Below are 19890 nucleotides of genomic sequence, written 5' to 3'. Positions count from 1 at the left end.
GTGGTGTCCAAGCCCTGCCAGACAGCCTGCTACTACCCGAGGAGCTCCACACCTTGCAGTCCTTGCCAGGGAACATATGCTGGGTCTCTGAGCTTGGGATCCAGCAGCTGCCATTCCCTAGGCTATGGATCTAGAAGCTGCTATTCAGGGGGCTGTGGATCCAGTGGCTTCAGATCTCTGAATTACAGGGTCCATCACTTTCCTACCAGTTTTCACAGATCCTCTGTCTGTAGCCCACTCTCTTTTCCTTCTAGGGGTTTCTATTCATCTTGTTACCAACCATTCTATACATCTGACGTCTGTTGATTATTCTGCTGACTTTCCAATGCCAATACTGAATGCTCATTCTGTAGTAAAATATTGTCTTTTCATTTTATCCTTAAAAAGTATTGATATTTTCTTGATCTTCTGCTGTCTTTCTTTTCTAATCCTAAAATTTTTCTCTGTCAAACTGAAGGCTAAGGAAAAATTTAACTACATTCCTGATAAAATTGATAATTTTTCACTTCTCCTAAAATTACGAAGTCAAATAATTTTTCTTAATAAAGCCTTCTTCCTGTTGCATAAGTACATGTTTAATGTTATTATGTAAATCGAATGCATTATGGTTTGGATGACAAATAGTATTTAAGGGCTTGTCTTTTCTCCAGTTGGTTTCACAATGAAGTTATTACTTTGGAAATTTGTGGAACCTTTACAGGGTAGATTCTAACTGGAAAAATGAGATTATTGGGGGGGAAGAGCTTGAGGTTTCTTGCCTTGTCCTGTTTCCTGTTCTGTGTATTTCCCTGGAGCACCAAGATGTGACAACCAGCCTCCCATGGCAGCTGCTGTGATATTTTCCTAACTGTGTTGAAATGGATCCTCTAAGCATGGGCCAAAATAGCTTTTCTTCATGGTCTTGCTCTCTTTTTTGGGTCAGACATTTGGTGTAGGCATAAGAAAAAAATTATTCAATCCCTTAATTAACATTGGTTGTGATTTCTTTGGCAAATTAGGTTTGGAAGGCTAAGTGGGCTGTCACACCAACGCCACTGTTCTCTAAGTATGTTTCCTTCTTGCTGCAGATATTCACGAGCAGTCTGAGTTTTTACATGAAGCTTTTCTCTAACTAAAGATGCAAAGAACTGACAATCCTAGTTAAATTAGTGGCTACAGCATGCATTTCAAAGGGCAGAATGTGTTAGATATTTGAAGAATGCAAGAAAAATATGAGTTTACATGGTAAGGTCAATGCATGAAGGATATTAACAGTAGAGATTAATATCTGTATGATAATTTTCAATTTTGTGAAGTTAGCATGCAAGAGTATCACTTTTTAAAAAAATTAGTCCCCATAGCCCAATTAATATTTTCAATCTGTTAAAATTATTCCCGTTTATATAAGCAGAAAGACAACAGATGTAAAAATAGCTAGGTCGAGCAGGTGTGAAGTTCTACCTGGGTTCTTGGCAATTATGCTAATTAAATCTAAGAGAAAACACTAGATCTTTGAATATTATCTAAAATGACTTAATGATCCCTTTAAAACACTTGAATAATATGGAATTATGCCATCCTCTTCTTTCTAGCTCAAATACTTAGAAGAAAGAAATAAAAATCACATGAAGTATAGCAAAATATTAGCTTTATACTTAATATAAGGAATAAATATTCATATCAAACAACATTCACATGTTTTACCTAGCCTTGTTCTTTGAGATCATTAAACATTCTCTGAAATTAGGCGTGGAGTGCGGAGTATTGGACACCTGTCAAATACTAATCTTATGTGTATGTCCCAACCATTTCATCATTTCCCTTCCTCTTTGCTGGTGCAGTAACTGAGTGTAAACTATGAAAGCAGTGGCAGGCAGAGTTCCCTGTATTCCATGCGCTTATTCTGCAGTGGCAGAAACAGAAACAGAAGAATCATATCAATGTTAAAAGATTACAATTAGGGTTATTGTAGTGTTTTGCTTGGTTGTCCACTGATTTGATTCACCTAGGATTCTCTCTGATGTCCTTTATTCCACAACTGACACTTTCCTTCCACTATGACCTTCTCCCCTTCCTTCCTTCATGACTATTTTTGGCAGATTGGTTATGGTGTCTATATAGTTCCAGGGGAAATTTAGGTAAGATTGGGGGAGAGAATTTACCACTATTATCATGAAAGTTGTGATGGGAAATAGTTATCTCAGTCCTTTGCATCATGTCTCTAGGTTTTCATGATTTTGCCACTCTACAGTTATAATCATTACCTAAGAGAAATTGTTAGGTTCCCTTCCTCAAAGCACGGGCAGCTGTAAGATTTGGAGAAATGCTCTTGTGCTTCCTGGCCAGCCTGAGGTTAATCTGATATTGTCCCAAGATTTCAGACACAGGTGCAGCTTTCTGCATTTCAGAAGAATAGTATAGGGAGTCCATAATACACAATCTTTGAATTATAATCATTTTATTAAGAAAATATAAAAGGGATATGCATTCAGTAAAACTCCTGCTTTGAATTTTTAAACTATCATTAGAATATAGTCATTATAGAAACTTTTGCCAGTTTGTTTTGTTTACAACGAGTGTAGAAGACTGTTGTGCCAGTCAGGACACGTCAGCCATATCTTAGTATGTTATCGCTGCCACCACAAATTAGACCAAACTAGTACCAGCAATGTGATTATCTTTCAGTTCTGTAGGACTAAAGTTGTAGCATACAGAACTTAGTCCCTTTCTATCCCAGCAATTAAATGCATGACATTGAACTGCGGTCTGCTAATTTGTAAGTTAATTCCACCTTCTGCAGTTCACAGGAAGCCAGCCAGCAGTTTACAGGATTGTAGCTGGTTGCTTCTACTCTTCCAGCATCCTCCTAATGCGCACGGACACACACACAGGCACGGCCAAAGATTTTGAACACGGAGGCTCGCAAACAAAGCATTGGCTGCTCTCAGTTATAATCAACTGCCAAGGCTAACAGTTGTCTGTTAGCCGACTGGTTTTCTGTGCAGGTTTCCAAGAATTACTGCGACCAGTTTCCAGAAATCCTCTCATGAGTAATTTCCAGACATTGCTCTTCTACTCTTTCTACCTGTCAAGGTTAGGTTATCAGTGATTACCAACGCTCCTTTGTCCTCTCCCACCATTGTGCTAAACTATTTGCACTTTTTGCTAGGTATGCCTTTAAACTACTTCCACTAGCACACCCCACCACCACTACCATTATTATTACTATACAAATTAGCATCACTATTCTGAATTTCACTCCTGATACTTCTCAGTGTCACCATGAAGTCCCTGAACCTACAGTTGATGTACAAATGATGTAAAAATGTTGCATATAAGTTACCCTCAATCTGTATACATAACGCAAATAGGAACACAATTAAATTTCATGCTTCAACAGGGAATTTCCCAAGATATTCTTATATTGTATATGTAAATACTTTGAAATCTGAGAATTTTTGAAATCTAAAATGCTTCTAATTACAAAACCACATTTGATAAGGTACAATCAAGACACACCCTCATTTTCACCTCAGGATGGGAACTTTACCATTATATGGGATCTCTTTTATACCAGAGATTTAGACATATTTCTGTAAATGACACCCACTCCTCTCTCTATGAAATGAGGAATAGGGTTAGGAAAATGTGGCCTCTCTTTGCTAATCAGACAAAGACTCTCCCAGAAGAATCAAGTACCAAGCAAATAGTTATTCATAACAAATGTCCATGAGTTAAGTCACTGGTGCTGAAAGAGATTACAGAAAATGAAACTCTGAAGTCTTAAAGGGAAAAAAAACCACCCCATAGATGTAACAGAACAAATCTGGTTTTAAGGGGTACAGGACCTCACCTAGGACCTTCATTCCCTTGTGCGTCTATCTCAGTGCCCCCTGCCCTCACAGTCAATTACTATGCAGTCTTTTTTGTGCATGGGAGGCCCTGTGAAGGGGAGTCCATGTGGTATATTTGTGGGTATGTGCGCAGGTGCATCTGCAGGACAGAATTCAACACTGAATATTGAACCCTGTTTCTCCACTTTATTTTTAAAAACAGACTCACTGAATTTGAAGATCTCTATTTTGATTAAAATGACTTTGAAGATAGTACCTCATGAGGTTGTTTCTTTTTGTTTATTCTGAAATAATATCTCACCAAGTAGCCCATAATTGCTTTAAATTCAATACATAAAATTGGTCTGGAACTCATGATCTTCCTGCCTCAATCTCTCTGTGTCATAATGATAGGCAGGCACCATGAAGGTCAACTGAAATGTTTTTCTATGCTGAGAATGGCTCATCACAGGCTTTATATTCTTGTGATTCAATAATTATTTACTTAAATAATACTAATGCTGCTAAGTGGTATGTTTAGGGAAACATCAGGTACATTTTAAAATGTTTTAATTTTGTCATTTTAAACTAATATGTGAATGAACATATTTTCTCTGAAAATAGTAAAACATTTGCTCATATGCATTCTCTAGATCAGCATTAGATGAATGTTGTTTGGAATACTGACTGGCACTGATAAGAAATTTAACAATGTGTTACTGAAGCATGACTAATGCAAAATATGGGAGTTCAGTTCAGGGGGAGTAAAGCTGTTATCTGTAATCTCTAATGTGACAAGAATACACAAATAGAAATTGTGAAATCCCTTGAATAGAAATGAATCAGGCCGTTTCCCGGAAAATGTAGTACATGCATTGTTCCCTAGAAGTGGCTGCGGGTTTCCCAGGAACAAGAGGATTAGCCATTCCTGGAATCACTGCTGCCTGGGTAATAGCAATTCAAGACCTGAACCACTGGGTTTGAGATTCACAGAACTAGTAAGAGTGATAAATGCTAGAGAAGATGGGAGAAAGTTGGAGGCCTGGTAGTGAGAGGACCTATTGGAAGTGGAGTGTCTGGTTGCAACAAGGCTACATTTTTCTAAATCTGAGCACCCAGATTCATAATTTATAAAGAGAAACATATCTTCATCCTGGTGAAGTTAAAGTAATGCTAAACCTTGAGATCTAAGAGCTAAGAGTACATCTCAGTAGTGTAGAGGTATCTGATGATATATATAACCCTGGATTTCATCTGTAGAATAAAATATAGACTATAATGAAGTTTAAATAGTTGGAACAAGGCTAGGGTTAGCTATTTCTCAATAGATCCTTGTGTGAAAATAGAATTTCATGTATCATAAGATGATGATTTCATTACAAATTGCAAATTTCATTACAAGTGGCATTTAACTGCAGTATCAATTGAGATGATACATATCCATTGTCCACAGTACTATAATTATCATTTGTCTAGGAGGACTTTATTATGGTACCATGTGATTACTATTCCATCTACTTCTTTAAAGGAATTTGATTTTTCTCACTAGAGTTTTCCATAGGCCAACAAACCACTCTAATGTCTGGTGTAAGTTTAACCATCAGTGATGACTCCCGTTTAGACAAAATGTATTCCTTAACATTGATGCAGTATTTTCAAGATTGCTTTGAAAATGTTCACAACATATTACCACACACAGAGATAACGTATCTTTTTGTAAACATATATGTTAAGAACAAAATAAATTTTAGGTACTGTTGTTTCAATTTCTCTTGGGGAAAGTTCAATGGAATTTTCTCATCATTTCAGTCATTTTCTATTTTCAGTAAAAGTGTAGAAATGGTCACTGTGGATTGATTATTGCTGTTGTTGGAGGAGATGATGATTGAGAAGAAAATAAGAAAAAATGGGGAGAAGGGAGATGGGCTCAATTGTATTAACAAAACCATGACAATATGAAATTTAGGAACCAGAATGGTTATTCTTAGCTTTCTTCATGTCCAAACATAGAAGTTTCTCAGTCTCAAGGGCCTCATGATTACTGCAAGATTAACTTTGTGATCTCTAATTCACCTATGTGTCTCATGACTAGTATCATCATTCCCGTACCTTTTCAATACACAACATTTTTCTTTAGTACTTCTTTCTTTTATTTTTGAGATTATAAAATCATTACCTAACTTCTTCCTTACTTGTCCTCCTTCCAAACCTTCCCATGTACCCTGACTTGCCATCTTTCAAATTTATGTCTTATTCCATTAATTTCTGTTACATACACAGATGTATATGACTGCACATATATATTCTTAAATTTAATCTCAGTATGTATAAATTCACTTGCATGCATGCTTTCAGGGATGGCAATTTGGTGATGAATGACTAATCAGTGATCAAAGCCTGTTTATATTATATAACGCTTTGGTCTCTCTTGCCTTTTGGTCAATGTTTGATCAATTACCAATGGTTATTTGCAACTGATGGACTGTATTTTCAAGTGCACTTGTGATTTAATAAACTAGGATAAGAGTAATTATAGGCATATTATCAAGGGTGATGTCTGTATTTGCTCACTTTCATTTTCTTGTAGAAATTTAAGTTGCACATATTTGTTGATATAAGCATTTGCAATTCTCAGGTACATTGTCTAGGTGACTAAAGAGAGTACCATTAAATTATCATTAATGTTTATCCAAAATTCTTATATAAGGAATTTACTGGCTTCTTTCTTATATATTATAAAAATAATCCCCAGACAATTGTTCAATGTGCTTTAAGAACTTGTTTATTTTTGTAAAGCAACATCAGATTAACTAAATAAGTAAAACTTGAAGCTAATAATATTTTTCCTACCCCTGGGAAAATATAATACCATGATGAGATTTTTTTTTCAATCTTTGTAAAAACAGAATTTCTGTTTAACATAATTACTTTTCTGTGTTTCACACACACACCTACCCACTTTTTATTTTTGGTCTATGAAGAGTGATGTAAATGTGAATATTATTTTAACAGTCTTGGATACCAAACCTGGAGAATGTGACTTCACAGTTGAGGGGTTTCCTGCTCTAGAATAAGACCCAAATTCAGTGGCCAATACTCAAATGCCTCCTAACCATCTGTAACTCCAGTTGTGAGGGCAACAGTATGCATGTGCACATAGAGACACACATGTGTATAGTAAATAAATTTTATATGAATCCTGAAACTAAAAAAAATAAAGACTTGTTATTTTTAGCTATTGAAATGCTATGCACAATTTTTGACAGTTCTGTTTTATATTGGCTTTTTGAGAATTTCATAAATATATTTTTATCATATGACCCCTTCCTTTTACTCGATTCACAGACACACATACCTTCCCTTCCCACCTAATATTGTATCCTTTTTATTTTAAAAGCCAAAATGGCCAACTGGTGCTGCCCATAAATACTTGGGTATATTCCTTTCCATTGGAGCATGACAGATTTATCATGGGCTATACACCTTTTTTTTTGAATTTTTCGAGACAGGGTTTCTCTGTGGTTTTGGAGCCTATCCTGGAACTAGGTCTTGTAGACCAGGCTGGTCGTGAACTCACAGAGATCCACCTGCCTCTGCCTCCTGAGTGCTAGGATTAAAGGCGTGCACCACCACCGCCCGGCAATGGGCTATACTCTTAATGAAAATTGTCTCTCTCTCTTCCAGACACTTTTAATTCCCAGTAACTTCTCAACCGTGGGTGGGGCTTCCATAGCTACCTTCCTGCCCAATGTTAGACCTTCCTTTCTGGAGCTTGTACGGTCTTTTAATATGTCTGCTATCACTATGCAACTGCTCTGCTGTTTCTGAAATAATAGTGCTTCTTTTTTCATATCTACAGTTTTTGGCCTCCATAATCTGTCCAGTCCTCTTCAACAAGGATCCTTAAGCCATGGAAAAAAGATAAAGGTGAAAACCTTATAAAAGTAGAAAAAAACATTAGAGACAAAACAAAATACCAATTTAGACACCTATAAGTTTATAATTATCAAGATTGCATTATGACAAAATTTAATAATGTATGCATGCATGTACATTTTAATTTTCTTTTCTTTTTTCTACTTATACTATTTTCTTTATTGGTGCTCCTGTTGGTATTGTTATTTTGAGACAGGGTCTTTCTATGTAGCCCATACAGGCCATGAAACCTTGTTCTTCCTGCCCCTACATCTTTAGATCTGTCATCTAATTTTCTTTAGCACTTAGTTTTATATTCTGAGCAATGATGTTTTGGGGGTCATAGAATGAGTATGTACTTCATTTTTGGAAAGGGTGGAGGTCATTGCTTCTAGTGAAAATGAACTTATTATTGCCTTTCAGCTATTTGGCTATAAACAAATAAAAATAAAATTTTTGACATTTCTATGTAAGATCTGGATACTAGTGTGTACACCACTAGAAGTGAGATCATAGACTGATTGGTCTCAAGATGGCTGGAAATTATAATAGGCAAAGAAGATGAGTGACAGAAACAGAATTCATAGTTCAAATAAAGTAAACTACTGATTCCATTACTCAAATACCAGAACTCTGTGGACCCACAGCCCAGTGAGTAAAAACTTCTAGGTCTAAAGACAGGCAATGCCCCCACAGTCACCAAAGAACAGAAGTCTTGTATAAGCAATCTGACAGAGACAATAAGACATCAAGGTCCTTGGGTGGCATCGTCCTTGGTCTGACCATAAATGATGGCACATAGGATGTCTGGCAGCCCGTGTACTCATGAACAATCTGCCTACCACTGTGGGACAGGAGTCCAGTTGGCAGACATCAAGATATCAGCAGTTATTCAGTCATATATATCAGCTTTCTGGAGAAGGAAGACACACAGGCAGAGGAATCCCTGGGGGACTGCAAGGCTTTGTAGGTAACCCTGAAAAGACTACAAGAAAACAGTTCAGGAGCACTTGTGTGGGACATCTTTACAGGAAATGTGAGTACTTCTGAGTTATACTTATAAATATTTATATCTCCATGATTTTGTCTTTATGTACTCTTGACTACAGGTCAAGAAATCTACAAGGTTCCTCCATTTGTACTCTACCATTTGCATACTAGCAAATCTACCAATTGTTTACTATTACAGCCATTTAATTCATTCTACATAGTACTTATGGGTGTATAATGTTCTCATTATTATGCAAAACAATTAACTATCCTCTGTCAGAAATATCATGACTATTTCTATTAATCAGTTTGTCAATATGGCTAGAAATACCCCTCCTCTGGTATGCTGTCCATGCTTATCGTCCTCCTGCTTTTTGGGTCAGAAATTCCTTCTAAGAATACACTGAGATTGCATTCCTTTTGTTTCACATTATAGGAACATTTTTTTCTTGTTTAAAAGGCTTCATGGGGCAGAAGAGATGGCTCAATTGTTAAGAACACTGGATGCTTTTTTGGAGGACTCAGGTTCAATTCCTAACATCCACATAGTGACTCAAACTGTCTATAACTCCACTTCCAGAGATCTAACATGCTGTTCTGGCTTCTGCTGACACCAGACATGCATGTGGTACACAGACATGTATGTAGATAAAATGCTCATATTTGTGAAATAAATATACAGATAAATAATTTAAAGGCTTTATAAAGATTAACCCACTCATTCTCATTAAATTCTGGTTGAGAAAAAGCATATGTTTGTTAGGTAACTTAATTCAGGATAAGCTGAGGTGTAACTGACTGGTAGCTTCATGTGAATTGTAAATAAGTAGTGTGTGTATGTGTGTGTGTGTGCGTGTGTGTTTGTCTATGTGTGTACATGTGTGTATTTATGTGCAGACGTGTGTTTGTGTGTGTGTGTGATACATTAGCATAAGCACATATATAGCAAGTCAATGCATTGAACAGTTAACCCTAACCCCAGGCGCATATATATATATATATATATCATCACATTGTCTTAGGAGAAAAGATCTGGTACTGTTTATTTCACAGTTCCTACCAGCTTTCCAGAATACAATCAGCGCTAATAGACACCAGTTCTCTCTTCTGGCTCATTCAGTTTTAGCTCTGAAAATTTCATGATATGGTCTGTCTTCCTTTTGGCTTTGCCAATCAAAGAGTTCATATGCATCAGAAAAATTTTAGCTATTGACTTTAGAATTGAGAACTGTGAAGACATTTGATATACGATGCCATGACAGACACTTTGCTCTTTGAAAGATGTATTTAGTAACTGCCTTTATTTTTCACTATCATTCATATTTTCATGTGTCATACAGGGCTTCTCACCTCCAGAAGACTAAATAAAAGCGTGACTTAAAGAATAGGTAGCACAGAAATCCACATTCGCCTGATGCACTTCTGCTCAGACCAAGCCTAGATAGCTACGGGCCAGCAGTGGTCCTCAAGGCCCTGACTGACAGAAGACATCCATGGGCTCCCCTTGTGCTACTGGTCAGATGGGCCCCATTATGATAAACAAATATGTGGTGGAGAAATGGGAGACAAAGAGAAGAAGAATGGTTCATGCTCTGTGAAAAGAGGTAGAAAGGAATAAATGAAGGCGGTGAGGCTCATGGGGAAGATCTGTTTGCTACCAGGTTATATGCTGAAGTCTGTGCTGCAATACTGCCAAGGGACATGTCTTGGTCCATGTTCCAGATGTAACTGGAGTCTTTGTTGAAGTCTGTGACCCAAGTTGTCACTAGGGCCCACAAAGAGACCCAAGATCTTGGAAGCAGCCTGTGGCCTTGTTGGAGCCTGAAGCTGTGCCAAAGCAGGGGTCAACAGATCCGGGTGGCCTGGGTTGATATCCAGGGCCATGGTGTCTCCCAGGACCAGTCTGATGTCAAGAGCCATGTCTGAGTTCATGGATTTAAAGTGGCCATGGTCTGAATGAACATATGTAGCTTCTGTTTGCCATTGAAGGCCATGAGGATGCCCAGGGTCAGGTCAGCCATCTTAGTCCTGGCTTGTGTCCAAGGGCCATGATGCATGCAGATCTGAGTTTCCTGCACTGTTACCCAATGTCTGGTGACATCTGGTCCAGAGCTGCAGCTGAGGGCCTTGTCTGAATTAGTGGTTCAGATGCAGTAGCAGTCTGTGTTGAGGTTTGTGGCCCATGTCACTCTGGGAGTCCTTAGGAACCATGTGAGATGAAATCAGTGGGCAATGCTGAGTCATCCCTACCCTTTGCTGGACCAGAGAAAGCTGGCCTTGCCTTTCACTGGACACTGCAGCAAGAAAGCCAGCTCTGACCTTCACCTCGGGCATCGGTGAGCTTACCCTGAGGATATGGACACAGGCGAGCTGACTCCTTGCCAGAGGTGTGTAACCCCAGTGGTGACCTGATCAACTTAGGTCCACTCAAACCCACAGCTGGACCTTGGGTTGACCCATTGTAACATCTATCCCAGCTAGAACCTGCTGGAGCTTGTGAAGTTCATGGTTCTGTGGAACAATACCAGCAGAATCTCCAAGACTCGGGGCATCCATGGGATAGCCCAGAGTAGTTCTGGTGAGGATCTGGTGATGATTGTGTGTACCAGAAACCAGTGGCCTTGAACCAGACCAGTAACTCGCTCCAATGAACTTTTGTTGGTAAAGCTAATAGAGAAAGATAATATGCTGAAGAGGTGAAAAAGAAGGAGAAATGAAGAGGTTAGTTTGTTTGCTTGGTTGCTTTGTTTTGTAGTCTTTCATTGGTGGGGGGGGGGCGGTGCTGCAGGTGTTAAGGTGACTATGGGAGGACCAGGAGATGGGTAGAACTGAGGTGCATGGCATGAAATTTCCAAAAATCAATAAAAAATTTAAATTAAAAGAAAGAATAGCAAGAAACAGAAGAGTCAGGGAATCATGAAAAGGCAGTCTATACACTAAGTAACTCTTGTTTTCGACTTTTAAAATGATGGAATTTCTTCCTACTTCAATTCTTTTTTTCTTAATTTTTTCCTTCCAAGAGACTCCCGGAAAAGCCTGAATAAACTTACCTGGCAGTATCATCTTGTGCCCTTGATATTTTATGTTCTCTTCCACAGTAGATACTCCAGTAAGCATTGGAATGAAATATGAAGATTTCATTTTGTGTCAATTCCATTGTATGTATCTATCTCACTGTCTCTCTACCTGATTTCCTCATGTCCGTATTCTAGTATTCTCTCTCCCGTGTCCTGAAGGAGCTTGTCAGTTCAATTTCCACTTTACAGGAATCTACACGCACCATCAACTGGAAACTCATGTTCAGTTATTCCAAGTTTATAACACAGTGTTCAGTATAAAACTTCAAGCACAGGGAACACATTTCTCTCATTGCATTATTTAAAGACAGTCACATTAAACAGAGTTCATCTTTAAACCTAGCTGGGATGTTTTATATTCTCCTTCAGCTGGTTATTCAAGACTTTTAAGGTTGCTCACATACGAGGATCTGGGCTTCTGTTCTTACAGTCTGATTTCTTGTTCTGCCTTGATTTTTCCTATAAACTAACTCTACTAGGCAGCCAGATGAATTTATGACATGCGGATTGAAAAGATCAGCAATGAGAAGCAGTTATAAATAAGTGTGTAGATAAATAGTGTCCCTTGATCAAGTTTGGATTATCTACAAGGCCCCCTTAGTATCTCAGGGATTGACTTCTCAAAGATAGATTAATTTCCCTCTGCAGAGTATAAGACTTCCTTCTATAACTGTTTTTGACTGTACTATGATTCTTTGTTGAGACTTAACATAAATTACAGCTAGACGATTTGGCACCCAGGATGCACTCACTATCTTAACATTAGTTAGACTATTCTCCTGAAAGCAAGGCTTGTTTATAGTAATTATGCACATTAAAATGTTGCTCTACTTGGTCCTGAACTAGTTCCTAACTAAGCAGAAACAGGGGGAGAACATACTTGACAAATAACCAAGAAATTTCCAAGTCTTCTAATACCTTATCTGTCATGTGTGGTACAAGAATTTTAGTATCTACATGGATACATATTTTTACATCAGAGCAAATTACAAGTTGGCAGGAACATTTATATTGATATTAAAGTACTTAATATTGTTCTAAATCTAATTTATATGGTATCTGGTAAAATTGGCTTTAGAAAACATATGAAGATATTTACAGAGATAAAAAGCAAGTTGAGACTGGTCAAATAGAAAGCAATTTTAGTAGCAAAGGAATACAACCTGGTAAGGTATACGGTGACTGTGACATATAAACAGAGATGCTGTGTCCCTAGATAGCATCTCTGGGCTAACTTTTTGTTATGACATAATTCCAGTATAATTATCTGAATTTGTTGTTTACAAATCTCTTTATACTCCTCTGGCATTGTAGTAGGAGTCTGATTGTGTGTTCCAGTCTCCCTAGACTCCCAAAGTAATCACATAGAAACTGTATTAATTACAACACTGCTTGGCCTGTTAGCTTATGCATATTCCTAGAAATCTCTTACATATTAAATTAACCCATTTCCATTATTTTATATTTTACCACGAGGCTCGTGGCCTACCTAGTGGTTTGTGTCTTTCTTCCCTCACAGCTGCATGGAGTCTTCCTGACTCCACCTTCTTTCTCTTAGCATTTGGTTTAGTTGTCCATGCCTAGCTCTATTATGAAAACCTCTGGCCAAAATGTTTATTCATTAACCAATAAAAGCAACACATAAACAGAAGGACTTCTCACACCACAATATGTCAACTTTTCATTCACAATTTCAAAATTCTCCTTATTCTTTTTCATTGCATTGATATCTTTGCTTCCTGCAAAATTCTCCCTCTCTCATAGTCTTTGATGGTGTCCTCACAGGGCTGGGACCAACTGTGAACTCCTGATCTCCCTTGAGTTTTCATTTCTTCTTGTTTGAAGTTAGTTCAGTTTGTCAGATTTTTTTTGTCATAATTCCTGTGGGGCTCTACACATTGATGGGTAGAGAAATTCTTTGTGCTATTTTTTTATCTGTGTACAAAGATAATTATTTTTGTAACTAACTATAAATATAATCAATATGCTACTGATCATGTCAATTCCCTACTTTCTATATTAAATATATAAATCACATGAATCACAAAATGAAATTCTAAAATAAAATTTACAAGTCTACTTTGAAATAGCAAACAAAAAATATGAGATTTGATTTGAGTACTTTTATTTCTAGCCATGTTTAATATAAGCATTAGATCACATAAGGTGAAAGCTTATGTTCCTCAACCAAAAGTAATTCTTATAAAGGATAATTGACTTACTCCTTATACATATACAAAAGTTAGTAAGAGGTGAAATACTTAAATTAAAGAGTATTTTTCCTTTCACCTACTCAACACTAAATCAGGAAAGCTACTTTTGATTTTGTACAAAATGTTTATATGACCAAATTTTCCCACTTGTATTTTCCTGGTGTCCTGTTTTCCTCAAAAACATAAATGTTCTATATTTAACGAAAATATAATACATGCTTCTCTTGACATTATTCACAGAGAGTCTGCTTTGTAATTTAAATAGAGACAGAAACCAGAAGTTTCAGAGAGAGAAAATATTGAAAGTCGAAGATAAATACATCAATCTGTCAGATTTTACAAAATTTCTCTAAGAGGCCTAGCAAGACTAAACATAGCTTCCCAGAACAAAATAAGAAACACACACACACGCTTCCCTCGATAAAACTAAAAAACTAACAATGTATTTTGAAGCCAGAATGTATGATTTTTAAGCTAATATTTATTTGTTTTTTTCAGCTGTTTGTGAATAAGATGTATGAGTATAAATTATGTTATTTCCCTAAAGTTAATTCACATTGTATAAGCACAATTTTTCACTGAATGGCCTAACGATTTTATTCCATTAATTCCATTAATTTACCAAACAGATCATTCACTAAGCTCTATGTATTTTCCATGCCATTTTTTTTTTTTGCCAATAGTTTGCAACTGAAGGAAAAATAAGTAACAACTGTTTAGAAGATAGCAAAGAGGAGTACTTTTCTCAAAGCAGTGAAGCTAGCGATATGCTTAGAGGTTAGACCTGTTATTACTTAGAAGGTCTGACCTAATGTGAGCTTCCCCTCTCTGTGCACTGAATACGTTTTATTTCCATTGGTTAATAAAAAATCTGCTTTGGACCATGGCAGCGCAGAATATAGATAGGCAGGGAAACTGAACTGAATGCGAAAAATAATAATAATGTACAACTCAGGCAGATATCATGTAGTCACCCAAGAAGCGAGATGTGAGGTAACAAACAATGAGCCTTGTGGCAAAATATAAAATAATAAAAATGAGTTAATTTAAGATGTAAGAGGTAGTTAAAAGTATGCCTAAGCCTTGGGTCAAACACTGTTGTAATTAATATTGTTTTGTGTGATTATTTAGGTCTGGGTAGCCAAGAAATGAAAGTACAGTCTCTACTTTAAAATAGTACCCATTGTCAGGCATAGATCCATGTAAGACCTAAAAAAAGGTTTAAAAAAGGAAAGAAAAGAAGGTTTTTAGACCCACAAACAGGAGCCAAGTGCAGCTTCTTGGTAGCTTCATTTTTTTCCAGATAGGCTCTGCTTGTTGGTGACAAATAGATACCTGGCTCTTTTTAAAAATGACATCCTACTTCTTGCTGGCTGCAAAAAGGATTTTTTTGAACCGTCCTGCTGTGAAGCACTTGAATGGGGTTTGTTGGCAGCTTGCTACAAGTTACTGGGTGGTAGTGAGAGCCAACTACTTCCCAGAGTTGGGGTGGTAATCATGGCTCCCAGATCTGTCAGTAAACCTACCTCTGCCATATTGAAAAGCCAAGCAGGGTGGAACCAACGGCTAAAGTGGCCACTCTTGTTCTAGCCATTCGGCTTAACAGTTTAAACCAGTGATCACAAAAGGATTACATGTACAAAACAAAAACAGATTCAAACAAAAGTCAACCTCTAAATAAGTCATAGTGTGTTTTAAAAATATACGTAGGCTTAAAAATAGGTATACACAGTTTTAGAAAAATAGTTTTTAAAATAAAACAAATAAAAGTCTTTGAATAAAGCAGTAAAAAGAATATAAAAAGTCAATAAAAATATAAAGTCTAGATTATGTATACTATTGTGTCTTCTTCCAGACAAACATCTGATTGTGGGGACTGCTAAGCTAAAAAAAAAAAAATAAAGGTATCTTGACTTCAAAATTTGAGTCTAAGGCTATGTTACTTTGGAAAAGAAATTCTGCTCTGTTTTCACAGAAGTTGGGAACCTGTGGATTCCTTCCAGGCTAGTATGGTTTGATTAAAAAAAAAGAACCCCTAAAATGTCTCCATTTACCTTAAATGTACTTTGTCCAACAAATGGCAGAAAACAGTTTAAATAGAACAACACCCAAATTTCCAAAATGATTATTTATGGACATTTGTTTTTATTTAAAGGGAGTTGACTATAAGTGGTTAATGGTCACGTCAATCTCTTTCTAGAAAGGGGAAATATGATATAGAAATGAATACTTTACATTGATATGGACTATGGTTTATTGGTACAGATTTAAGATCAATTTTGTTATATGTATATTTCTATTCTTATTTAAGATATTATGCTTATAAAACTCATTTAAAATGTAATGTATATTAAAAATTATAGATTAATAGTTATTTATTTTTAAAGATTTATTTATTGTGCATACAACATTCCTTCCATGTGTGCTTGTATGCCAGAAGAGGGCACCAGATCTCATTATAGATGGTTGTGAGCCACCATGTGGTTGCTGGGAACTGAACTCAGGACCCCTGGAAGAGCAGTCAGTGCTTTTAACCTCTGAGCCATCTCTCCAGCCCTAGATAGTTATTTATAATAGTCAGACTTGTAGTTATGTTAGTTAGGTTTCCTAGATGTACAGAGATATATTTCAGTTAGATAATTTTCAACACTTCAAAGATCTACAGAATATGGCATTTTAAATGTTTTAAGAACTTATATGATTTTCAACACTGAGACATGTCTCCTTCAGGCAGTACCAATTACATCAGAGAGGTTGGTGGACATTAAAGAAACTCATTATGAAATTTCCCTTCAATGTGACAAGGCTAACCATTTGGTCAAGAAACTGCTCTTGCCTAGACTTGATGACATGCTGTATGAACTGGATATGTGGAACCCACAAAAGAGTGACTGCTAAACTTCCCAAAAGAAGGTGAGAGAGTCAGTCCTTCAGAGTTCCTGCTTTGTAAAATGTCTGCTGAACATTCAGCAGGACACAGAAGAAAGTAACTGACAAACAGCCAATATAGGCAAAACAGTCTTTCAAATTTTGTGCTTCATGGAAAAGTCTGCCAGATACTATGGGACTTTAGGCGTAATATGGATGCTGTAACATTACAGAATAACTTTGGGTGACGGTACAGGCAGCAAGATGTCTCTGTCAATTCTAGAGTTTTCAAGGTTGCTTACAATGTACTTCCTGTTTACTTAGGTAATATTATATCCTTCTGGGGTCTTTGATGAAGTTGAAGACAGATAGTTATAGTTTTCCTTAGTTATGATAAAAGATAAACTAAATATAAAACTTTAGACTCACAAAGACAAAATAGATGACAGAATATTTCCTTTAATTTTGCCAGATACAAATAGACTAAATATTGTAACTGTAATTCTTTTATGATATCTGTTTTGTATATGTAATTTTAGTATGTTAAAGATAAAATCTTCCATTTTATTTAAATAGAAAAGGGAAGATGATATGGGATTCCCCTCTGTATGCTTTTAACAAGTTTCATTACCATTGATTAAAAAAAGAGGCTATTTTGGCCTATGGCAGGGTAGAATATAGCTAGGTGGGAAAACTAAGTTGCATGAAGAAAAACAGAAGGTGCAGTCAGGAAAATGCCATGTAGCTGCCCCAAAAGCAAGATATGTGGTAACAAACAATGAGCCTCATGGTAAAATATAAGATAATAAAAATGAATTAATTTTAGGTATATAGCTAGCTAGAAATATGCCTAAGCCATTGTCCAAACTGTGTTATAATTAATATAGTCTCCATGTGATTATTCAGGTCTGGGTGGCCAGGACATGAAAGTCTCTGTTTACACTAGCCTGTTCACATACTAATTCATCAAAACTAGATCCACTGCTTGCCCTGGGAATGTCTGATAGCTTCTAGAGGAATGTAACCCTTGAGAGAACAGTGTGGTCATAGATTGGGGTGAAGACAGTATGTGGTATGGGAGGTCCTTCTGCCAATGTGGTGCTTTCATTGGTTAATGAATATAGAAACTGCCCTGGCCTGTTGATAGGACAGAACTTAGGTAGGCTGGAAAGATAGAACTGAATTCTGGGAGGAAGAAAGCAGAGTCAGGGAGAAGCCATGGATCCTCCACCTGAGACAGACGCTGGTTAGATCTTTGTCAGTAAGCCACTGCCACATGGTGATATACTGATTAATATAAATGGGTTAGCCAAGGACAATGGCACTGGGTTTTGATCCTACAGCATGTACTGGCTTTGAGGGAGCCTAGTCTGTTTGGATACTCACCTTCCTAGACCTTGATAGAAGGGGGAGGACCTTGGACTTCCCACAGGGAACCCTGACTGCTCTTTGGACTGGAGAGGAAGGGGGGGAAGAGGATGGGGGAGGGGGAGGAAAATGGGAGGAGGGGAGGAGATGGACAATTTTAAGTAAAAATAAATAAATTAAAAAAAGGAAAAAAAAAGAATTAGACAATAAGAAACCAGAGCTAATTGGCCAGTGATTTAAGTAATACAGTTTCTGTGTGGTTATTTCAGGCGTAAGATAGCCAGGCAGCCAGGACTAACAAGCGGCTCCTTCCCCTGCAACAAGTATGTTCTCTGTGTTTAAGAATCTGAAGTCATGGAGCTGGGGAGATGGCTTGGAGGTTAAGAGCACTGGCTGTTCTTCCAGAGATGCTGAGTTCAATTCCCAGAAACCACATGGTGGCTAACAGCCATCTGTAATGAGATCTGGTGCCCTCTTCTGGCCTGCAGACACACATGCAGGCAGAACACTGTGTACTGTGGTGGCACACGCCTTTAATCCCAGCACTTGGGAGGCAGAGGCAGGCGGATCTCTGTGAGTTCGAGACCAGCCTGGTCTACAAGAGCTAGTTCCAGGACAGGCTCCAAAGCCACAGAGAAACCCTGTCTTGAAAAACAAACAAACAAAAAAAAAGGAATGTGAAGTCACGTTTTTCCTCCTTCTGCCTCTCATTTGGACCTTGGGAGCTCAGTACGGTGCTCCAATGTGCATCTCTATCTCTATCTCCATCTATCGCCAGAAGAAGGTTCTATGGTGATATGCAAGATATTCGTCAGTATGGCTATAGGATTGAGCCATTTCAGGCTCCCTCTCCTCAGCTGCCCAAGGATCTAGCTGGGAACATCTCCATGGACACCTGGGAACCCCTCTAGAGTCAAGTCTCTTGCCAACCCTAAAATGGCTCCCTTAATTAAGATATATACTTCCCTGCTCCCATATCCATCCTTCCTCCATCCCAACCCTCCAATTCTCCCAAACTCTCCCCATCCTCCCCTTCTCACTTTTCTCTCCCCATCTCCCCTTACCCCCATCCTACTCCCACCCCCAAGTTCCCAATTTTTGCCCGGCAATCTTGTCTACTTCCAGTATCTTGGAGGGTAACTATATGTTTTTCTTTCAGCAGAAGGAGGGAGAACATGAACAAGGAAGTCAGGTCTGCGAGGGGTGCACCCACCCACTGAGACAGTGGGACTGATCTATTGGGAGCTCACCAAGGCCAGCTGGACTGGGACTGAAACACATGGGATCAAACTGGACTCTCTGAACGTGCAGGTCAATGAGGGCTGACTGAGAAGCCAAGGACAATGGCACTGGGTTTTGATTTTACTGCATGTACTGGCTTTGTGGGAGCCTAGTCTGTTTGGGTGCTCACCTTCCTAGACCTTGATGGAGGGGGGAGGACCTTGGACTTCTTACAGGGCAGGGAACCCTGACTGCTCTTTGGATTGGAGAGGGAGGGGGAGGGGCATGGGGGTAGGGGAAGGGAAATGGAGGCAGGGAGAAGGTGGAAATTTTTTTTTTTAAATTTATTTATTCATTAAGGATTTCTGCCTCCTCCCCGCCACCGCCTCCCATTTCCCTCCCCCTCCCCCGATCAAGTCCCTCTCC

The 19890-nt window shown here is 37.9% G+C and overlaps 1 protein-coding gene across 1 annotated transcript in view; it reads left to right on the top strand.

Moving 5' to 3' along the window:
- LOC101997590 (keratin-associated protein 13-1-like) overlaps positions 1 to 19890 on the top strand; it is a 31974-nt gene that overhangs the window by 4582 nt on the left and 7502 nt on the right. Inside the window, exons 2-3 of the mRNA XM_026787770.1 lie at positions 13 to 189; positions 17637 to 17643. Of these exons, the coding sequence (XP_026643571.1) occupies positions 13 to 189; positions 17637 to 17643 (184 nt within the window). The remainder of the gene's footprint in view (positions 1 to 12; positions 190 to 17636; positions 17644 to 19890) is intronic.

Source organism: Microtus ochrogaster, chromosome 2 (genome assembly GCF_000317375.1).
Source record: "Microtus ochrogaster isolate Prairie Vole_2 chromosome 2, MicOch1.0, whole genome shotgun sequence".
Taxonomy (NCBI): Eukaryota; Metazoa; Chordata; class Mammalia; order Rodentia; family Cricetidae; genus Microtus; species Microtus ochrogaster.
This window is presented reverse-complemented; position numbering and strand designations above follow the sequence as displayed.